Here is a 19,735-nt window from a genome sequence, read left to right on the forward strand (position 1 = left end):
TGTGGGTTTTTGTGACATGTTCACTGGCTATTCTCTGCACTTTCAAAGACAGGGATTGAGTAGTGCTTTAGAAACACTATTTAAGGCTTGTACTCGGTTACAGGACTTCACTTGCTGTACTTGCAGTAACGTGGCCCGGAGCTCTCCAAAATTTACTTTCAAAGACAGCCTCCTAATTTCACGCTCGATGCTGGCTGAATGTCCCTTCGGCGAAGCTGAGTTTGTGGTCCTTATGAGGACATGGTCAAGGGGGATCAGGTTTTTGATGGGTGAAATAGCTAACTGTGCTCCAGGGAAGTTTCCTTAAAGCCACCTGAGCTCAACCTTGAGGAGGAATCATTCACTTACTGGAAAGTATTTGGGAAAAGATACCTTATACATTCACTTACTGAAATGCATCCGGGAAGGGAGAGGGAGATGAGAGATGGGGGCAGCAAGTAAATGTGTGTCTTAAGAAAATAATGCAAATGATCACAGGAGACATCAGTGACTACAGATGCTATATTCTTTTGTGCTGGTGGGACTCAGTAGACTGCGTGGCATCTGTTTTGAATGGCTGGTGAAGAAGCGCCCTGATCCGAATCAGTTGGGGCACACTTTAAAGACGCTGCCTGGCCTGCTGAATTCCTCCAGCACTTTGCTTTTTTAGTGCATATGATCACTGTTTTTTCCAAACAAATTTTGCATTATGAAGTCTTACAACATGGAAACAAGTATTTCAGCCAATTCAAATAAGAAAATCATCATTTGACACAAGTCTTGTTCATTCTAATTATGAATTTCCTCACCTCCAACTGTTAACGCTGCGCTTTTCACCAGCTGAAGTTCTGGCTTCAGTTGGATGTTTTTGCACACCACATAGAAACATAGAAAATAGGTGCTGGAGAAGGCCATTCAGCCCTTCGAGTCAGCACCGCCATTCAATAAGATCATGGCTGATCATCCAGAATCAGTACACCGTTCCCGCTTCCTCCTCATATCCCATGATTCCATTAGCCCTAAGAGCTATATCCAACTCTCTCCTGAATACATCCGGTGAATTGGCCTCCACTGCCTTCTGTGGCAGAGAATTCCACAGATTCACAACTCTCTGGGTGAAGACGTTTGTCCTCATCTCAGTCCTAAATGGCCTACCCCTTATTCTTAAACTGTGACCCCTGGTTCTGGACTCCCCCTACATTGGGAACATTTTTCCTGCATCTAGCCTGTCCAATCCCTTAATAATTTTATATGTTCTATAAGATCTCCTCTCATCCTTCTAAATTCCAGTGAATATAGGCCCAGTCAATCCATTCTTTCATCATATGTCAGTCCCGCCATCCCAGGAATTAACCTGGTGAATCTACACTACACTCCCTCAATAGCAAGAATGAACATCCCTCATTGAACTGATTCATAACTCAAGCACCTGATCCTGACCTTTGATGTTGTGTGCAGTGTTTCTTTACTCCCAAACTATATATTGGTTTATTACTTGACCACTGTAGATCACTGCTAGTGTTGTGGTGACATGGGAATCAAGGGTAATATATGGTAATATAAGGGGAGACTAGTGGGTGGAGTGATAAGTGGTGGAACGGGAATGCTCTGAGAGCCGGCATAGCTTTGATGGGCTGAACAGTTTTCTGTGTCCTAAAGAATTATAAGAAGACAGTGATTCATTCCTACCTCCCTATGTTAACCCAGTGGTCAACCCAATTATGTTGCATGTTTGTGATTAACCCAATTATGTTGCCCAATATGGCTTTTGCATATTTCAGCCAATCGCATACCCATTGACTTGCCTCCACACTTTAACTGATAATTAAAATATTATGTAGGATCTAGGGAGTTGATCTAGAAATGGGAAATGTCAATTTTGGATCTTTCAATCTTGAAATAGGAAGTTTCACCTGTTGATTTAAAGGGTCCATGTAAGACATTCCTATTATAAACAAGAGTCCAAGGTGTGGTTTCTCTTGAATGAAGCACAATAAAGGTTTCTTCTAGGTAAAGATGAAGAAAATAATTTTTAACAACAATAAATGAAAAGATTCTTTATCATTTCACCTGAAGAGTATTGGCTCAAGGTTTTAAGGTGATTTATTTCAATATCACCATTTATTTTCAACAGAAGTGTACCCTGTGTTGGGAAAAAAACACAAACACAATTCCAGATCCCAGATCCTACATATGCTCATCCCTTCCTTATTTCCTGAACACCCACTTAGAATTTGTAGTGTACACTCCAATTTAAAAAAAACACTTATCTGAAGGAACTTATTTTCCCTGACTGTTAGAAACATAGAAAAATAGGTGCAGTTGTAGGCAATTTGGCCCTGCAAGCCAGCACGGCCATTTAATATGATCATGGCTGATCATCTAAAATCAGCACCCCGTTCCTGCTTTTTGCCCATATCCCTTGATTCCTTTAGCCCTAAGAGCTAAATCTAACTATCTCGAAAACATCCAGTGAATAGGCCTGCAATGCCTTCTGTTGCAGAGAATTCCACAGATTCACAACTCGGTGAAGATTTTTTTCCTCATCTCAGTCCTAAATGGCCTACCCCTTATTCTTAAACTGTGGCCCCTGGTTGTGGACTCCCTCAACATCAGAATTTTCTTTCCTGCATCTAGCCTCTCCAAACTTTAAGAATTGTATATGTTTCTATAAGAATCCTCTCATCCTTCTAAATTCCAGTGAATACAAGCCCAGTCGATCCATTCTTTCATCATGTCACCCAGTTGACCGATTCTTTCGTCACATAAAGATAAAATGTGAAGCAGTAAATCTTGTGGAATTGTTTTTGCTGATCACTCAATGATTGACGATATTGCCTGTTAGTAATACAATGTGAATGAAGTACCTGACAGCTCAAAAAGTAGACCATCAAGAAATAGCGCTTTAGTTCAACTGTTGTATGAACAAAACTATACTTAAACATGACACACTGATGTCCTCTACCACTAAGAAAATAATTGTTTCTATTCATTAATACATGGTCAGCTAGGTAAAGCATGCAGTTGTTACTCCACCACCATGTCTATCCGTTCAGAGTCCAGACTACTTAAGACAAGGACTTTGAAAATATCTCTCTGCTTCGGAGTAAGCAAAAGATTATGTGAAAATTAATAAGGGTATGATTAATACACGGACTGTTACAGAGAATAACATTGTTAGCCCCAACGTAATCCTCAATTACTTATGCAAAATCCTATTACAGAAAAGAAAGTAAATAGTCTCTGGTCATTAGCAAATCCACACGAACATATTAATCTCAGATTAAAATAAGCATAAATTAGTCCATATTTATAAGATAACCTACAGACCTGCAGTCAGTTTCAAAGAGACAAGGCATTGCAATTTAACTCGTAATTGGCCATCAGGAGACACAAGGAACTGCAAATGCTGGAATTTTGCATTGAACACTAAGTGCTGGAGTAAATCAGAGGGTCAGGCAACATCTCTGGAAGACATGGATAGGCCGATCTGATGCTGCCTCTCCTGCTGTGTTAGTTCAACACTTTGTGTTCTCGTAATTGACCAAGTTGTCTTTCTTGATGAAAGGTACACAAAAATGCTGGAGAAACTCAGCGGGTGCAGCAGCATCTATGGAGCGAAGGAAATAGGCGACGTTTCGGGCCGAAACCCTTCTTCAGACTCTCTTGATGATATTGTTTTGACTTATGATTATTCCTCAAAACAGACAATTTCCCAATGTCGTAATTTCCTATTCTGCAAGAATTATGGCTGAATTTGCTTCTTGATCCCCTTTCAATTAGCAGCAACTATCACATGCAAGGACAAATTTCGTTCAGACTGAAAGGTCTGAATGACAATAAAGGAAATTCAAATGCTTGATATTTCATTGTCATCCTGTTAGAAACACTTAAATGGCATAGCTAAGATTTACTTTCCCATTTTTGTAAGAATCATTAGTCCCACATAGCACAGTGCCAGATTTTCACAATTTTTATTTTAGAGATATACAGTAGCCTGGAAACAGGCCTTTTGTGCCACTGAGTCTATATTAACCATCATCTCCCATTTACACTAGTTCTATGTTATCCTACTTTCACATCCGCTTCATACATACTGGGGACAATTTACAGAGGGCAATTAACCTACAAGTCTGCATGTCTTTGGGATGTGGGAGGAAACTCAAGCTCTTGGAGGAAACCCACATGGTCACAGGGAGAACATGCAAATTCTGCACACATAGCACCCGAGATTTGGATCAAACCTGGTTCTCTGGCATTGTGAGGCAGCAGGATTACCAGATGTGCCATCGTACCACCCTAAAGTGGCTCCCTAACTAAGTTTGTTCATATTCACAGCCTCAACAATTCATGATCTCAACAGATCAATGTTGAAAATGACCCTTCCGTTATTTAAAATATTATCAAGAATAATCTGACACAAAGGAGGTCATTCATCCATGCGTGTTCCAACAAGAACAATCCTATCTACTCCATCCCACAACTCTTTCCCTAAAGTCTTGGTATTATTGCTTTCAAATGCCCACCTCACTCTCTCTGTTACTATTTTCACCCAACCTTACTGGCAATGAGCTGTAGATGGTATTAACCTTCTTGATAAGGATGTTTCCTCTCACATTCCTTTTGTATATATTGCTCAACATTTTAAATCTGTTCCCCTGTTCCTTGAACCATCTGCTAGTGTGAACAACTCCCCTCACTTTGCCATCATCATGACCTTCTACAGATATGTCAAATCCCCTCACAAATTTCCAAGGTGAGAGAACAACCCCGACTTCTACTGCAGACACAAGGGACCACAGATGCTGGAGTCTGGAGCCTAAAACAAACTGCTGGAGTCTGAGTAAGGGTTTTGACCCAAAACATCTCCTACCCATTCACTCCACAGAAGCTGCTTGACCTGCTGAGTTACTCCAGCACTTTGTGTTTTGTGGCAAGAACTCAACGTGTCAGGCAGGATCTGTGAAGGAAAATGGACTGTTGATGTTCATATTCAGTCCATACAAAGGCTCTCAACCCGAAACGTTGACTGTCCATTTCGGTCCACAAATATTGCCTGACTCATGGAGTTCCTCCGCTGGTATTTTGCTCTTGGCGCTCCTGTCTAACGTTGCTAAAGTCCCTCATCTCCAAAAACAAGCTTGTAAAATGTTATTGTATCCTCTCTGGGAACTCTAAAGAATGAAGATTAAATACAAATTCTCTCTCTAATATCTTTCAATGCAACATTTGCTACCATTCAGTCACTCAGATCTGAAGAAATAAACTATTATTTTGACCAGAATTTTTATCAAGCACAGTGGATATAAAATTCCCTTGGTGTTATACTTATAATTAGCACGTTCACCAGTGAGATGTCAGGTGTTTATGAATGAAAGGATTAAGCAGAGTTAATGAGAGATATAGTACAGTAACAAGCCCCTTTGCCAACTGTGTACATGCTGACCATCATTTATACTAATCCTACCTTAATGTCAATTTTGATTCTCCCCGCATTATCATCAGCTCCTCCTAGATTCTACCATGCCCCTAAAGGTAGTTCACCAATTAACTTGTGCATCTATGGGATGTGAGAGGAAACTGATGCACCTGGAGCAAACCCACATGGTCACAGGGAGAACGTGTAAACTCCACACAGAGAGAGCACTGGGTGACAGGATTAAACCCAGGTTGCAGTTGCAAGTTAGTAGCTCTACTAGTGGTGCTAGCATGCTGTCTGTTCCTGTTTGTTTTAATTAAAGCAGAATGGGTCTGCGATTCACCCAGTCAGCCTGACCTCGGTTCAAACATTAGTTTGCACACCACATGCAAATGTAAAACATTACTTGGTCCCATGTCATTAATGCACAATTCTCTTTCTTTCTGCTTTTTTTCAGGTGATGTTCCTCTTGGTCCCAGAGGTTTAGCCGAAGCAACAGAGATGTGCACTCAAGAATGCTTGGTCCTCGGGCACTCAGACAACTGTTGGATGCCTCCTGGTCTTGGTTCCTACCAGCAGCTCAAATCACCCCTCTCCACATTTGGATCGCAGAAGGAATGGATCAAGAAGGATAAGCTGGTAAATGGTCACGCGCTTTCAAGGACCTGGAAAGAAGATGGCAACAGAGGGCAGTTCAATGACAGGAAGCTGATCGGTTATGGTGACGGGCAATATACCAGTGGGAATCCAATGACAGATATTCCTCTAGCGAGCCTGAAGACTTACAAACAGGCACCATCATCCCTGGAGACAGCTAAAGAACATCAACTATGAAGAGTACTTTCCCATTCTCTAGCTATTAACTCATATCAGCCTGGTTGTAGGCTATAGTGGTAGAATATGCTAATCCTATGTGTCCGAATTCTGTGTTACGGGTAGGAATTTAGACCACTGTTGCAGCAAGTACTTGAAGTCGTCTGTGTTTTAGGAACCTTGGAGTTTGATAGTTCTGTAGTCTACTCGATGTAAACTCACATCCAAAAAGGACAGAGCTAAACTTTGCGATGGAGTAACTGGGCCTGGTCACCCCACCGGAACTGCATCTCAGACAGAAACAAATGGTGGGCCTATTCGTGACCTTGGGGGCACTGAAAAAACAATATGAAACAAGCGAAGCAGAAATTGTGGAGGAAAATAAAATGCTGCTTTTAATTGAGACCGATTGCTGCTGATGTATGTAATGAGAAAGGGAAAAAAAATCAAAATGGGAGCAAGATTAATCACAACCACAAACTGGACAATCCAACTTTAAGTGATCCAAGCGAACATTCAAAGTGTTTGTAAATAGGAAAAACTCATCAGTAAACCCTATTTTATGAAACTATATTCTCCCCAAACTGTAGCAAAAGACTGTGGTTTCCCTCCGCAACCCCCTCCCCCACATCTCTTTGTCTGCATCCTCTTTGGGGTTTCTTTTAAGCTTCATGTAGCTGAATTCCTGGTGAAAGTGGTTGAGTGTTTGTAATCCGTCCAACAGCACTGCTTCCACGCTCACAGAATGTTTTAATGTGTTGTGCCTTCATTATGTACTAGAACATAATACTAGTTGTCATAGGGGTCGACTAAGACTCTAATTTCTAGCTCTGTATATTTGTTCTATGCCTGGCAGGTACCAGCAATGTTTAGTTCAGAATGAGGAAATCTTCAATGTAGCTTTTAACAGCATGTTTAAGCAAATGAGAATCAATGCTTCGTTTTCTTTTTGATTTTAAAATTCAGCAGTCTGGGCATGGTAAGCCAATTTAACAATTTGATAGATAGCATGTTTTTTGCAGAAATGGATGATTTGCTTTCAAACACATTCCAATAGAGGTACACTGAGCGTAAACAAGTGAAATAGCAACCAAAAAAAAAAAGAAAAACGAAATAAAAAAGTGGCAACCAAAAAAAAATAATCTCACATCAGTGCTCATTTTAGAAACATTGCTGTCCCTGTTTTTTGGGATTCATTTCCGAACATTCTTAGAATGATGTAAAATCATGAATGGGGAAGCAGGGAGCGTACATAATTAAAAGTTGCATTTGATTTAAACTGGATAGTACAAGATCAACGAGAGACTGCTTTGTAACATGACTCAGTAATCCATTTATACCTGTTATTTATATCTATTGTTATTTATTTTGATACATATAGCGTACTTTTTGAAGTTTTTATAACGAGAAAATTGAAGGCCGTCATTGAGTGCAATGGGTCAATACATAAATTTGACACAAGGATCATATATTAATTACAAAGATTATTTTAAGGTGACATATTTTACCAATGGAATTTACAAAATATAAAGCATTACAAATACAGGAGTATTTAGTACGCTGTATATATTACAATTGAATAACATCCTCCCTGATGTATTTAAAAATTCCCATTACTTCAATCTTATAGTTGTTGATTTTCCTGAGAGATTTTATTTCTGTGTACTACTGTTCAACAAATAACATCTTTAATGTAACCATACAAAGGAATAATTGAAGAATATTTTTAAACTTAGGATACTTGTCAGGTAAAATACATTTTTTCTTAGAACATGTGTTGATAAAATATCCACGGAATATAAGTCACATGTAACTGAACATTAGGGTTCAACTCTGAGGGTGTTTCTGATACTGAGCTTTGAAAAGTTAGCATGTTAATATGAAGTTGACAATGGATTTATGTGAAAAACAGTGTAAAAAGGTTTGCTGCAGCTTTAACTGTCATATGCTGAAAACATTTTTGAAACCCTTTGTGATTCAATGCAAATGCAAAACAATCGCATTTTTGAAAGTGCCGTTCACAACCTCAGTTTATTCAATTGCCAACACCATTCCCCACTCCAAATCTCTTTCCAACCAATGATTTTTTTATTGAAGTCCAGTTATTGTCACAATGTAGACAAAGGTAAAATCCAATCTTTACACAGCCATGTGTGGATAGCCATTGACTGTCTTTTTGTTCAAATTGACATTGGGTTGAGGAATGAAATGCTGGACAGAGTGCCAAGGAGAGCCAAGGATCCTCCGAGGACATTGAGTCATTGCTGTGGATTCTTCTGTGATGACCAAAGCAGCTGCTAAATGGCCTGATCTCTGTGCGGGTTTGGTGATTGGACAAGTTTCTGATGGCCTATCATCGAGATTGAGGGCATAACAACGTATCCATGTGTATGTACTGGGTGCATATGTACCAGAATAGGGCTTTAGCCCACAACCTTCTGGGTTAAAACAAATAACTAGGTGGATGAAGCTGAAATCTGATGCTTGCTGGCCTCCACAGGTAGAATTTTATCCTGCAGATAAGTCAAGCTGTTTGTTTTTGAAGACCTACAACATGCTTTTAATCTATTCATTGCCTCAGGTGAAGTTCCTTGAAACGATGTGCATTCTTTCACCACAGTTCAAGGGCATTTTTCTGCAGAAACTTGGCTCTCAGTCATATCGGATGTGTAGGCATTTAAGTTTTCACTTGTCATTTGTTTTAATTGAAATCAATTGGTTTGAATTTCAAGAATAGAGGTCTATACATCTATTCAACTAATAGACATGCATCTAATTATAAAATGCCCGGTTTAGCATACATAACCGAGGATGAATTTGAAACATTGACTCTTCCCTACGGCTTCCCACATCCTTCGTAATCTGGAGGCTAAAACGGAGGGAGATTGTCACAATAAATCATCTGATGTCCTGCTCCTCCAAGGTTTTTGGAAGGGTTTCGGGAGTTGGTGGCAAGAACAGGAGAAAGAAGTAGGCCGAAAGGCCTGGTGCAATTTGAAGATGCAAGATCCACAGAGAGGATAAGATGCATTTGTGGTTCTTTTTTTTGCACACTGCTGCAAAATCTCAGGAGCGTACTCCTGTGTCGATCCACAGTAGAGTCCAGCAGATGGGGAGCAATATTTGGCTTTAAATAAACTAAATAATAATGATTTTAAAAAGCCAAAAAAAAACCTTTGAATGGGAAAATACTTTAACTTTGGGTGTGCATCCCTACTGGTCATCTGTATGCAATGAAGGAAAAGTCCTGTAAGACAGGATTGTGATACCATATATAAATATATATATATAAATATATATACACTATTTAAATATGCATTTACTTACATGCTGAGCACTAGAAGAGAATCCAAGAGTCACTTATTTGTGCTTGTGCATAGCACGGAAAGTTTGTCCATGTTTTCAGTTTTGACAGTCAATGTATTATACTTTCTGTAAGCAGTTCATGTGTCTTTGATTTTGTTGAAATGTTATGACGTGGATCATGGCTGACCTGTTTAGTCACAGTAAAGTCCGTCAGTTTGCAAGAAGTGTTTAGATGACGATGGCAAAATATATGACAGTTACCCTTGTTACCGCATTGTTGGTTCAGCGTCATTAACAGTTATTCTGCTCTGCAATAAGTGTTTGGCATTCTGTAGTGTGTTGTATAAATTCACCACTAGAATTGAATCCGAGTACAATGGTTCACATTAAACCTTGTTATTCTTCAAGTTTCTGGTAGTCTGGCTATTAATCATCTACTCCTGAGACCTTTTACATCACGGACTATTTGTTTATTGCCGTGATGAACAACAGACTTCTCGTTGTTTTGTTACAAAATGGTTGGTTACCCATCTTAGACATAAACTGTTGACAAGGTAAACAAGAAAGGCTGTTCTGAGAAACTTTTCAGGTTAAGTTAATAAAAAATCGCACAATGAGAAAAGTGTATCATCTAGCCTATATTCTGATATTAAAATCAACTAGGATATTGCAATGTGCAAATTAATAAATATGACCACTCATTACATAGAAGGGCAACTTTAGTTGACCACATACTTAAGTCCATTCACTCGCATTATCCCTTCAGGTCAAATTCCAAGTTTGTCAAAGATTTAACTTTTTCAAAGAGTAACATGTAACATTAACCTTGGATTCACCGCCCACTGGATTCACCACCCACTGGATTTCAAGCAAGAATGTTACCGGTTATATAAAGGTGAGTCTCATGGTGCTAAGTGGTCCCTATGGACAGAACTATATCCTTAGGGGAATTCACTCTCTTGCTTCTGGTGACTGCTGATCCTTTATTGTCTATTTGACAGCTTGAGTGAATTCCCTTGAAAGGATGTATTAAATATGCTGTTAAACAAGGAACTGCAGATGCTAGAAAATTGAACGTACACAAAAAAGCTGGAGAAACTCAGCGGGTGCAGCAGCATCTATGGAGCGAAGGAGATAGGCAACGTTTCGGGCTGAAACCCTTCTTCGGACATGCTGTTGCTACAGTTGAAAGAGACCATCTTTCTGTCACTTGGCTGTTATTCATTCTTGAAGTCAACACGTAATCCCCATGTAACACTCATATCAGCATTCAGATTTACACTTTTCAATTGGCTAGAGAAATCAACATTTTAAGACTATGACATTAACATTTCTGATTCTGTCTTATTCAACTGGATTAGGAAAATTCAAAGCAAATGTTTGAAAAGGCTAAAGTATGAGGGGGCAAAAATAATGATCTTGAAACAAATGAAGAAGCAGATGAGAAAGAAAAAATCATGTTGGATGTGTTATTTTAGTTTTTTTCTACATGATTTAAATGCTCTTATAAGCATTCAACAAATGTTCAGCAACGCATTCAACAAGGTTCCACATGGTAGGCTGCTCAGGGAGGTTAGTTCGCATGGGATCCAAGGAGAGATAGCTGAATGGATAGAAGATTGGCTTCATGGAAGGAAGCAGAGGATGATGGTGGTAGGTAGCTTCTCGGACTGGAGGCCTGTGACTAGTGGTGCGCCTTGGGTTCGGTGCTGGGCCCGTTACTGTTTGTCATCTATATCTATGATTTGGATGATGACATGCATGGCAAGATTAGCAAGTTTGCAGATGATACGGAAGTGGATGGGCTTGCAGATAGTGAAGATGGTTGAGAAAAATTGCAGCAGGATCTTGGCCAATTGGCCAGGTGGGCCGAGGAATGGTTGATGGAATTTAATACAGATAAATGTCAGGTGTTGCATTTTGGGATGTCTAACATGAGCAGGACCTACACAGTCTGGGGAGTGTTGCAGAGCAGAGGGATCTAGGAGTGCAGATGCATGGTTCCTTGAAGGTGGAGTCACAGGTAGATAGGGTGATCAAAAAGGTGTTTGGCAAATTGGCCTTTATCAGTCAGAGTATTGAGTATAGAAGTTGGGAGGTCATGTTGCAGTTGTATAAGACATTTGTGAGGCCGCATGTAGAGTATTGCAGTCAGTTCTGAGCACCATGTTATAGGAAAGCTGTTGTTAAGCTGGAAAGCAATGAAAATTGCTTTCATTGCATTCCAATGAAAGCAAACCTGGCAAAGCCCTACAAAGCTTGTAGGACTTTGCCAGGGCTAGAAGACCCTCTAGCCCTGACAAAGCCCTACAAGGATGTTGCCAGGGCTAGAGGGTCTGAGCTATAGGGAGAGGTTGAGTAATCATAGAAATATAGAAAATAGGTACAGGAGTAGGCCATTCGGCCTTCTGAGCCAACACCGACATTTAAAATGATCATGGCTGATCATCCAAATCAGTACCCCATTCCTGCTTTCATCCCATTTTCCTTGATTCCGTTAGTCCAAGAGCTATATCTAACTCTCTTGAATACATCGGTTGGCTGGGTCTCTAATTCTTGGAGCGCAGGAGGATGAGGGGTGATCATATTGAGGTGCATAAAATCAGCAGAGGAATAGATTGCGTAGATGCCCAGAGTGTCTTGCCCAGAGTAGGTAAATCGAGGACCAGAGCACCTCTGTTAAAGGTGAAAGGAAAAGATTTAATAGGAATCTGAGGGGTAACTTTTTCACACAAAGAATATTAGGTGAAACAAGCTGCCAGAGGAGGTAGTTGAAGCAGGGACTATCCAAACATTTAAGAAACAGTTAAACAATTACATGGATAGGACAGGTTAGGAGGGATATGGACCAAACACGACCAGGTGGGACTTGTGTAGCTGGGACATGTTGGCTGGTGTGGGCAAGTTGGACTGAAGGGGCTGTTTCCACATTGCATCACTCTATGACTCTATAACATGGAACTGGAGTTTTCGTTGTGAAATTATTGTTGGTATTCTGAGGATATGTCTACTTTAAAATCACAGTGTAGAGGCTCATATAAAACCAACTGTGCCATGTTTTAAGCCTGGCCAGGTTTAATCCTCTATCCTCTGTAGTCACCGTTTGATCAACTGTATTTAAAAGAGATACGAATGTGCTTTTCAAAAACATTATAGATGTTCATACAAATGGTAGTTCTTCATAATCAATTTTTAAAGAAGTTGCAAAGGAGAGATGATCTCTAGGGGGCAGAAAACGCTGGTGGGTGTTGTGTACAGGCCACCTAACAGTAGCAGTGAAGTTGGAGATGGTATCAAACAGGAAATTAGAAATGCGTGCGACAAAGGCAAAACCGTTATATAGGGTGACTTCAATCTACATATAGATTGGGTGAATCAAATTGGCAGGGGTGCTGAGGAAGAGGATTTCTTGGAATGTATGCAGGATAGTTATCTAAATCAACATGTAGAGGAACCAATGAGAGAGCAGGCTATTTTAGACTGGGTATTGAGTAATGAGGAAGGGTTAGTTAGCAGTCTTGTTGTACGTGCCCCCTTGGGCAAGAGTGACCATAATATGGTTGAGTTCTTCATTAGGATGGAGAGTGACATTGTTAATTCAGAAACAATGGTTCTGAACTTAAAGAAAGGTAACTTTGAGGGTATGAGACGTGAATTGGCCAAGATTGACTGGCAATTAATTCTAAAAGGGTTGACGGTGGATATGCAATGGAAGACATTTAAAGACTGCATGGATGAACTACAAAAATTGTTCATCCCAGTTTGGCAAAAGAATAAATCAGGGAAGGTAGTACATCCGTGGATAACAAGGGAAATCAGGGATAGTATCAAAGCGAAGGATGATGCGTACAAATTAGCCAGAAAAAGCAGCATACCGGAGGACTGGGAGAAATTCAGAGACCAGCAGAGGAGGACAAAGGGCTTAATTAGGAAAGGAAAAATAGATTATGAAAGAAAACTGGCAGGGAACATAAAAACTGACTGCAAAAGTTTTTATAGATATGTGAAAAGAAAACAAATGTAGGTCCCTTGCAGTCAGAAACAGGTGAGTTGATCATGGGGAACAAGGATATGGCGGACCAATTGAATAACTACTTTGGTTCCGTCTTCACTAAGGAAGACATAAATAATCTGCCGGAAATAGCAGGGGACCGCGGGTCAAAGGAGTTGGAGGAATTGAGTGAAATCCAGGTTAGCCGGGAAGTGGTGTTGGGTAAATTGAATGGATTAAAGGCCGATAAATCCCCAGGGCCAGATAGGCTGCATCCCAGAGTACTTAAGGAAGTAGCTCCAGAAATAGTGGATGCATTAGTAATAATCTTTCAAAACTCTTTAGATTCTGGAGTAGTTCCTGAGGATTGGCGGGTAGCAAACGTAACCCCACTTTTTAAGAAGGGAGGGAGAGAGAAAACAGGGAATTACAGACCAGTTAGTCTAACATCGGTAGTGGGGAAACTGCTAGAGTCAGTTATTAAAGATGGGATAGCAGCACATTTGGAAAGTGGTGAAATCATTGGACAAAGTCAGCATGGATTTACAAAAGGTAAATCATGTCTGACGAATCTTATAGAATTTTTCGAGGATGTAACTAGTAGCGTGGATAGGGGAGAACCAGTGGATGTGGTGTATCTGGACTTCCAGAAGGCTTTCGACAAGGTCCCACATAAGAGATTAGTATACAACCTTAAAGCACACGGCATTGGGGGTTCAGTATTGATGTGGATAGAGAACTGGCTGGCAAACAGGAAGCAAAGAGTAGGAGTAAACGGGTCCTTTTCACAATGGCAGGCAGTGACTAGTGGGGTACCGCAAGGCTCAGTGCTGGGACCCAGCTATTTACAATATATATTAATGATCTGGATGAGGGAATTGAAGGCAATATCTCCAATTGCCATAGAGGGAGTGCAGAGAAGGTTCACCAGACTGATTCCTGGGATGTCAGGACTGTCTTATGAAGAAAGACTGGATAGACTTGGTTTATACTCTCTAGAATTTAGGAGAGGGGATCTTATAGAAACTTATAAAATTCTTAAGGGGTTGGACAGGCTAGATGCAGGAAGATTGTTCCCAATGTTGGGGAAGTCCAGGACAAGGGGTCACAGCTTAAGGATAAGGGGGAAATCCTTTAAAACCGAGATGAGAAGAACTTTTTTCACACAGAGAGTGGTGAATCTCTGGAACTCTCTGCCACAGAGGGTAGTCGAGGCCAGTTCATTGGCTATATTTAAGAGGGAGTTAGATGTGGCCCTTGTGGCTAAGGGGATCAGAGGGTATGGCGAGAAGGCAGTTACGAGATACTGAGTTGGATGATCAGTCATGATCATATTGAATGGCGGTGCAGGCTCGAAGGGCCGAATGGCCTACTCCTGCACCTAATTTCTATGTTTCTAATTCTATGTTTCTATCAACAGAAGCCAAAAGAATGGCACACAGATACAACAATTAATCAGGCACAGTTCTTTGAGATGCTTTCTTGTACACTATAAAGAAGAGATTTTGACAATTTGTTTTATTAATTAGGTACACTGTGAAATCAAAGTAACTATGACACATAAGTAAGCTATTCAGTCCAGAGGAATGATGTCAAATCCCACCAGCTCCCTTCTTTCTCCACAGCTGTGGAGTTTTTTTTTCCACTCATTTCCTTTGATATTTTTGCCTTCTGCCAAGATGCTGAGCCATAATTTGCAACAAGCAATTAAATACCAGCACTTATTTTGCAAGATATGGGAGGAAATTTCAGAACTTTCAGGAGGCTTTCGACAAGGTATTTACGATATATATTAATGATTTGGACGAGGGAATTGAATGCAACATCTCCAAGTTTGCGGATGACACGAAGCTGGGGGGCAGTGTTAGCTGTGTGGAGGATGCTAGGAGGCTGCAAGGTGACTTGGATAGGCTGGGTGAGTGGGCAAATGCATGGCAGATGCAGTATAATGTGGATAAATACGAGGTTATCCACTTTGGTGGCAAAAACAGGAAAGTAGATTGTTATCTGAATGGTGGCCGATTAGGAAAGGGGGAGATGCAACGAGACCTCGGTGTCATGGTACACCAGTCATTAAAAGTAGGCATGCAGGTGCAGCAGGCAGTGAAAAAGGCGAATGGTATGTTAACATTCATAGCAAAAGGATTTGAGTATAGGAGCAGGGAGGTTCTACTGCAGTTGTACAGGGTCTTGGTGAGACCACACCTGGAGTATTGCGTACAGTTTTGGTCTCCAAATCTGAGGAAAGACATTCTTGCCATAGATGGAGTACAGAGGAGGTTCACCAGACTGATTCCTGGGATGTCAGGACTTTCATATGAAGAAAGACTGGATAGACTTGGTTTGTACTCGCTAGAATTTAGAAGATTGAGGGGGGATCTTATAGAAACTTACAAAATTCTTAAGGGGTTGGACAGGCTAGATGCAGGAAGATTGTTCCCGATGTTGGGGAAGTCCAGAACAAGGGGTCACAGTTTAATGATAAGGGGGAAATCTTTTAGGACCGAGATGAGGAAAACATTTTTCACACAGAGAGTGGTGAATCTGTGGAATTCTCTGCCACAGAAGGTATTTGAGGCCAGTTCATTGGCTATATTTAAGAGGGAGTTAAATGTGGCCCTTGTGGCTAAAGGGATCAGGGGGTATGGAGAGAAGGCAGGTACAGGATACTGAGTTGGATGATCAGCCATGATCATATTGAATGGCGGTGCAGGCTCGAAAGGCCGAATGGCCCACTCCTGCACCTATTTTCTATGTTTCTATGTTTCTATGAAATGAGAACATTCTTCAGAAACCCACATGGTCACATTGCGCCTGAGGTCAGGATGAGAGCATATCCCTTGAACAGCGAGGCAGCAGGGCTGACGTACACACCATAATACCACGCTTAGCTTATCTTTGCAAAATTACAAAGCAGACAGAGAAAATAGACAAACTTAATCTAGCTCCTCTATCAGCATCTGTGGATGGAAATACACTGATGACTTTGCGGGTGGAGACCCTTCTTCAGACAGATCCCATTTCCTTCCACTGATGCTGCTTGGCCTACTAAATTCCTCCAGCAGTTTGTTTTTTTGCTCTGGATTCCAGTATCTGCAGTTTCTTGTGTCTTGATCTCGCTCCAATGAAAGCAAACTTCAATGTTATCAATGCACATACTATATTCATGTTTATCGTAGGGGGGGACAAAAGTCTGTTCTGCTTAAATCTACAATAAATAAGCTCAAGAGTTCAGAGGGCAAGCTGTCCTAAATGTCCTGACCTGCATGGAACTAAGTCACCAGTTTGAGGATGTATTTTGAAGACAGTCATGATGGAACTTCAGCCAAAGCTTCTCATTGACCACACATCTCTTTTCCAGCTTTCTCCTTCATCACTGACCAAAAAAGTTGTCTATACATTCCCTGCTGCCTGACCCATTGAGTTCCTCCAACACTTTGTTTTGTGCTCAGTGTTAATTGTTTGTGGGAATTAAATGAAAATTGGGAAGGATGAGTTGAATTTAAATGGAACCGAGTTAGTCCAACCTGGATGGCTGCGATCAATCTTGGTTTCTATTTTATGAAACAATATATATACATATATATAATGGACAATGTAAGATGATTTACTGAGATGAAACAAGAAGTGTGAGGTTATGTCCATCAAGAGAGAATAGCCTGGACTATTTTTCATGTTAACAATGGAAGGATAGTCTGGTAGGTTTATTTATAAATTCTGAAATAATTGATAGGGAATAGAAATAAAATAAAAGTAAAAGCAAATAAAATAAAACCGGGTGGCACAGTGGTGGAGCAGTAGAGCTTACAGCGCCCGAGACCCAGGTTCAATCCTGACTATGGGCGCTTGTTTTTACATAGTTTGTACATTATCCCCATGAATTGCATAGGTTTTCACTGAGATCTTCGATTTTGGCCCACACTTCAAAGACGTACAGGTTTGTAGGCTAATTGGATTGGTATAAATGTAAAATTGTCCCTAGTAATGTTTATGTGCAGGGATCGCTGGTCGGTGCGGATTCGGTGGCCGAAGGGCCTGGTTCCATGCTATATCTCTAAAACCAAAAGGAGCCCATAAGCCTTCAAAAGGTATCTTTCAGTAATGTCATATCCAATCTTTTTCCTCAATTCTTTCTTGCACAATCCCTATAACCCCCAATTCAGAATTCCTAGCCCTCTACATTATAGAATTCCAAGGACTGACGATTTATTCTCAAGGACTGAGATTTATCTCATCTCAAGGTAAGGCTTACTTCTTACTTTGAGACTATGATCCTGATCCAAAACTCTCCAGGAACTCCAGGGTGAGCAATGAGCTTCCCCGCATCCCCTATGTCGAAGCCTCCTAGAATCAAATTACTTTCTATTCGTCTCAACCTCTCTGAGTATTGGCCAAGTTTAACCAATCCCACATTGAAGAACAATCTCTCATCCTTGAAAATAATCACAGAATCTATGTTTGATACTTTTATGAAATGATTGCAGATATTTGGGAGGCACACAAAAGAATTTGAACTCAGTGAATTTCAACTGACTCAAAAGGAGAGCTGATGAAGATTCAACCCCTTAACCTGGCATGGTTTTGACTACCTGTTCTACTTTAAAACATTTTTTTAGAGATACAACGTGAAAACAGGCTGTTCGGTCCACCGAATCCGCGCCGACCAGCGATCCCAGTGCATTAACGCTATCCTACACACACTAGGGACAATTTTACATTTATACCAATTAACCTACAAACCTATACATCTTTGTAGTCTTTGGACTATTGAAACATATAAGATTATTAAAGGTTTGGACACCCTCGAGGCAGAAAACATGTCCCCGATGTTGGGGGAGTCCAGAACCAGGGTCCACTGTTTCAGAATAAGGAGTAAGACATTTAGAACGGAGACAAGGAAACACTTTTTCTCACAGAGACTGGTGAGTCTGTGGAATTCTCTGCCTCAGAGGGCGGTGGAGGCAGGTTCTCTGGATGCTTTCAAGAGAGAGCTAGATAGGGCTCTTAAAAATAGCGGAGTCAGGGTATATGCGGAGAAGGCAGGAACGGGATACTGATTTGGGATGATCAGCCATGATCACATTGAATGGCATTGCTGGCTCGAAGGGCCAAATGGCCTACTCCTGCATCTATTGTCTATTGTCTATTGACAGAGTTGTTCAGGCACAGCCAACTTGGAAAGTTTGGAGTGTAGTAGCTCTGGCACAATGGTGTTGAATGCAGAGCTAAAATCAACAAATAAAATCCTCACATAGGTCCCCTGGCGGTCTAGGTGCTGGAGGATGAAGTGCAGGCCCTTCCTCATTCTCCCCATCCCCCTTCTCATTATACGTTCTCCCCATGGCCTGCATTTGTTTTCTCTGATATCTTCGGTTTCCTCCCACTCTCCAAAGGCGTACAGGTTTGTAGGCTAATTGGCTTGGTATAAAAATGTAAATGGTTAATGTGCGGGGATAGTGTTAATATGTGGCGATCTCTAATCATCGTGGACTCATTGGGCCGAAGGGCCTGTTTCTGCGCTATATCTCTAAGCTAAGTGCTATTCAATATCTGCACAGGTTTCTAAGGTCTGAGAGCCTTTGTGGAAGGAAGATTAGGTGCTGTGGGAATTTTTAAAACTCATTTTTCAGGATCTGGGCTTCAATGGCAAAGCCTAAAATTCTTCCTCACCCTAATTGCCCTTGAGAATTGCCTGGTTGTTGTCTTTCTGGTGAAGGTGCTCCCACAGTGCTGTTATGTAGTGAGTTCCACGATTTTGACCCAGAGATGATGAAGTAAGTACATGTTTTCAAATCAGGATGTTATGCAGCATGGAGCATTATGGAAGTTGCTGTCAGATTTGCCTGGCAGGTAACTGCAGTGGGTTTTGCAGAAGATATGCATTGTAGCTACTGTGCATTAGCTGTGAAGGAAATAATTGTTTTGGGTGGTTCACGGGGGTTCCAGTCAAGTGGCAGCTCTGTCGTGGCTGTTGTCGAGTTTCTGGAGAATTCATGCAGCTCTCAACAGGAACTAGAACACAGAGAGAGGGACTGCAATCAACAAAATCAACAAAATGAATTGTTCAGTGATTCCAAGTGACATTCCTTGGGATCATTGGTGAATTGACTCCTGGACAGTCATGAGTTTGAGCTCATTGCAAGGAGAGAAAAGCAAGGATATTCTAGTATTAGTTGTAAACTTAAGGTGACTGTGATCTCTCAAGCAGAACTGAAGTAATTTCACTT

The 19,735-nt window shown here is 40.9% G+C and overlaps 1 protein-coding gene across 2 annotated transcripts in view; it reads left to right on the forward strand.

Moving 5' to 3' along the window:
• pcdh9 (protocadherin 9) overlaps positions 1-7,315 on the forward strand; it is a 783,218-nt gene extending 775,903 nt beyond the window's left edge. For both annotated transcript variants that reach the window (XM_033023038.1, XM_033023039.1), the window contains exon 3: positions 5,856-7,315. In XM_033023038.1, coding sequence (XP_032878929.1) covers positions 5,856-6,232 — 377 coding nt within the window. In that variant the 3' untranslated portion in view covers positions 6,233-7,315. The remainder of the gene's footprint in view (positions 1-5,855) is intronic.
• The last annotated feature ends 12,420 nt before the right edge of the window (positions 7,316-19,735 follow it).

Source organism: Amblyraja radiata, chromosome 6 (assembly GCF_010909765.2).
Source record: "Amblyraja radiata isolate CabotCenter1 chromosome 6, sAmbRad1.1.pri, whole genome shotgun sequence".
Lineage (NCBI taxonomy): Eukaryota > Metazoa > Chordata > Chondrichthyes > Rajiformes > Rajidae > Amblyraja > Amblyraja radiata.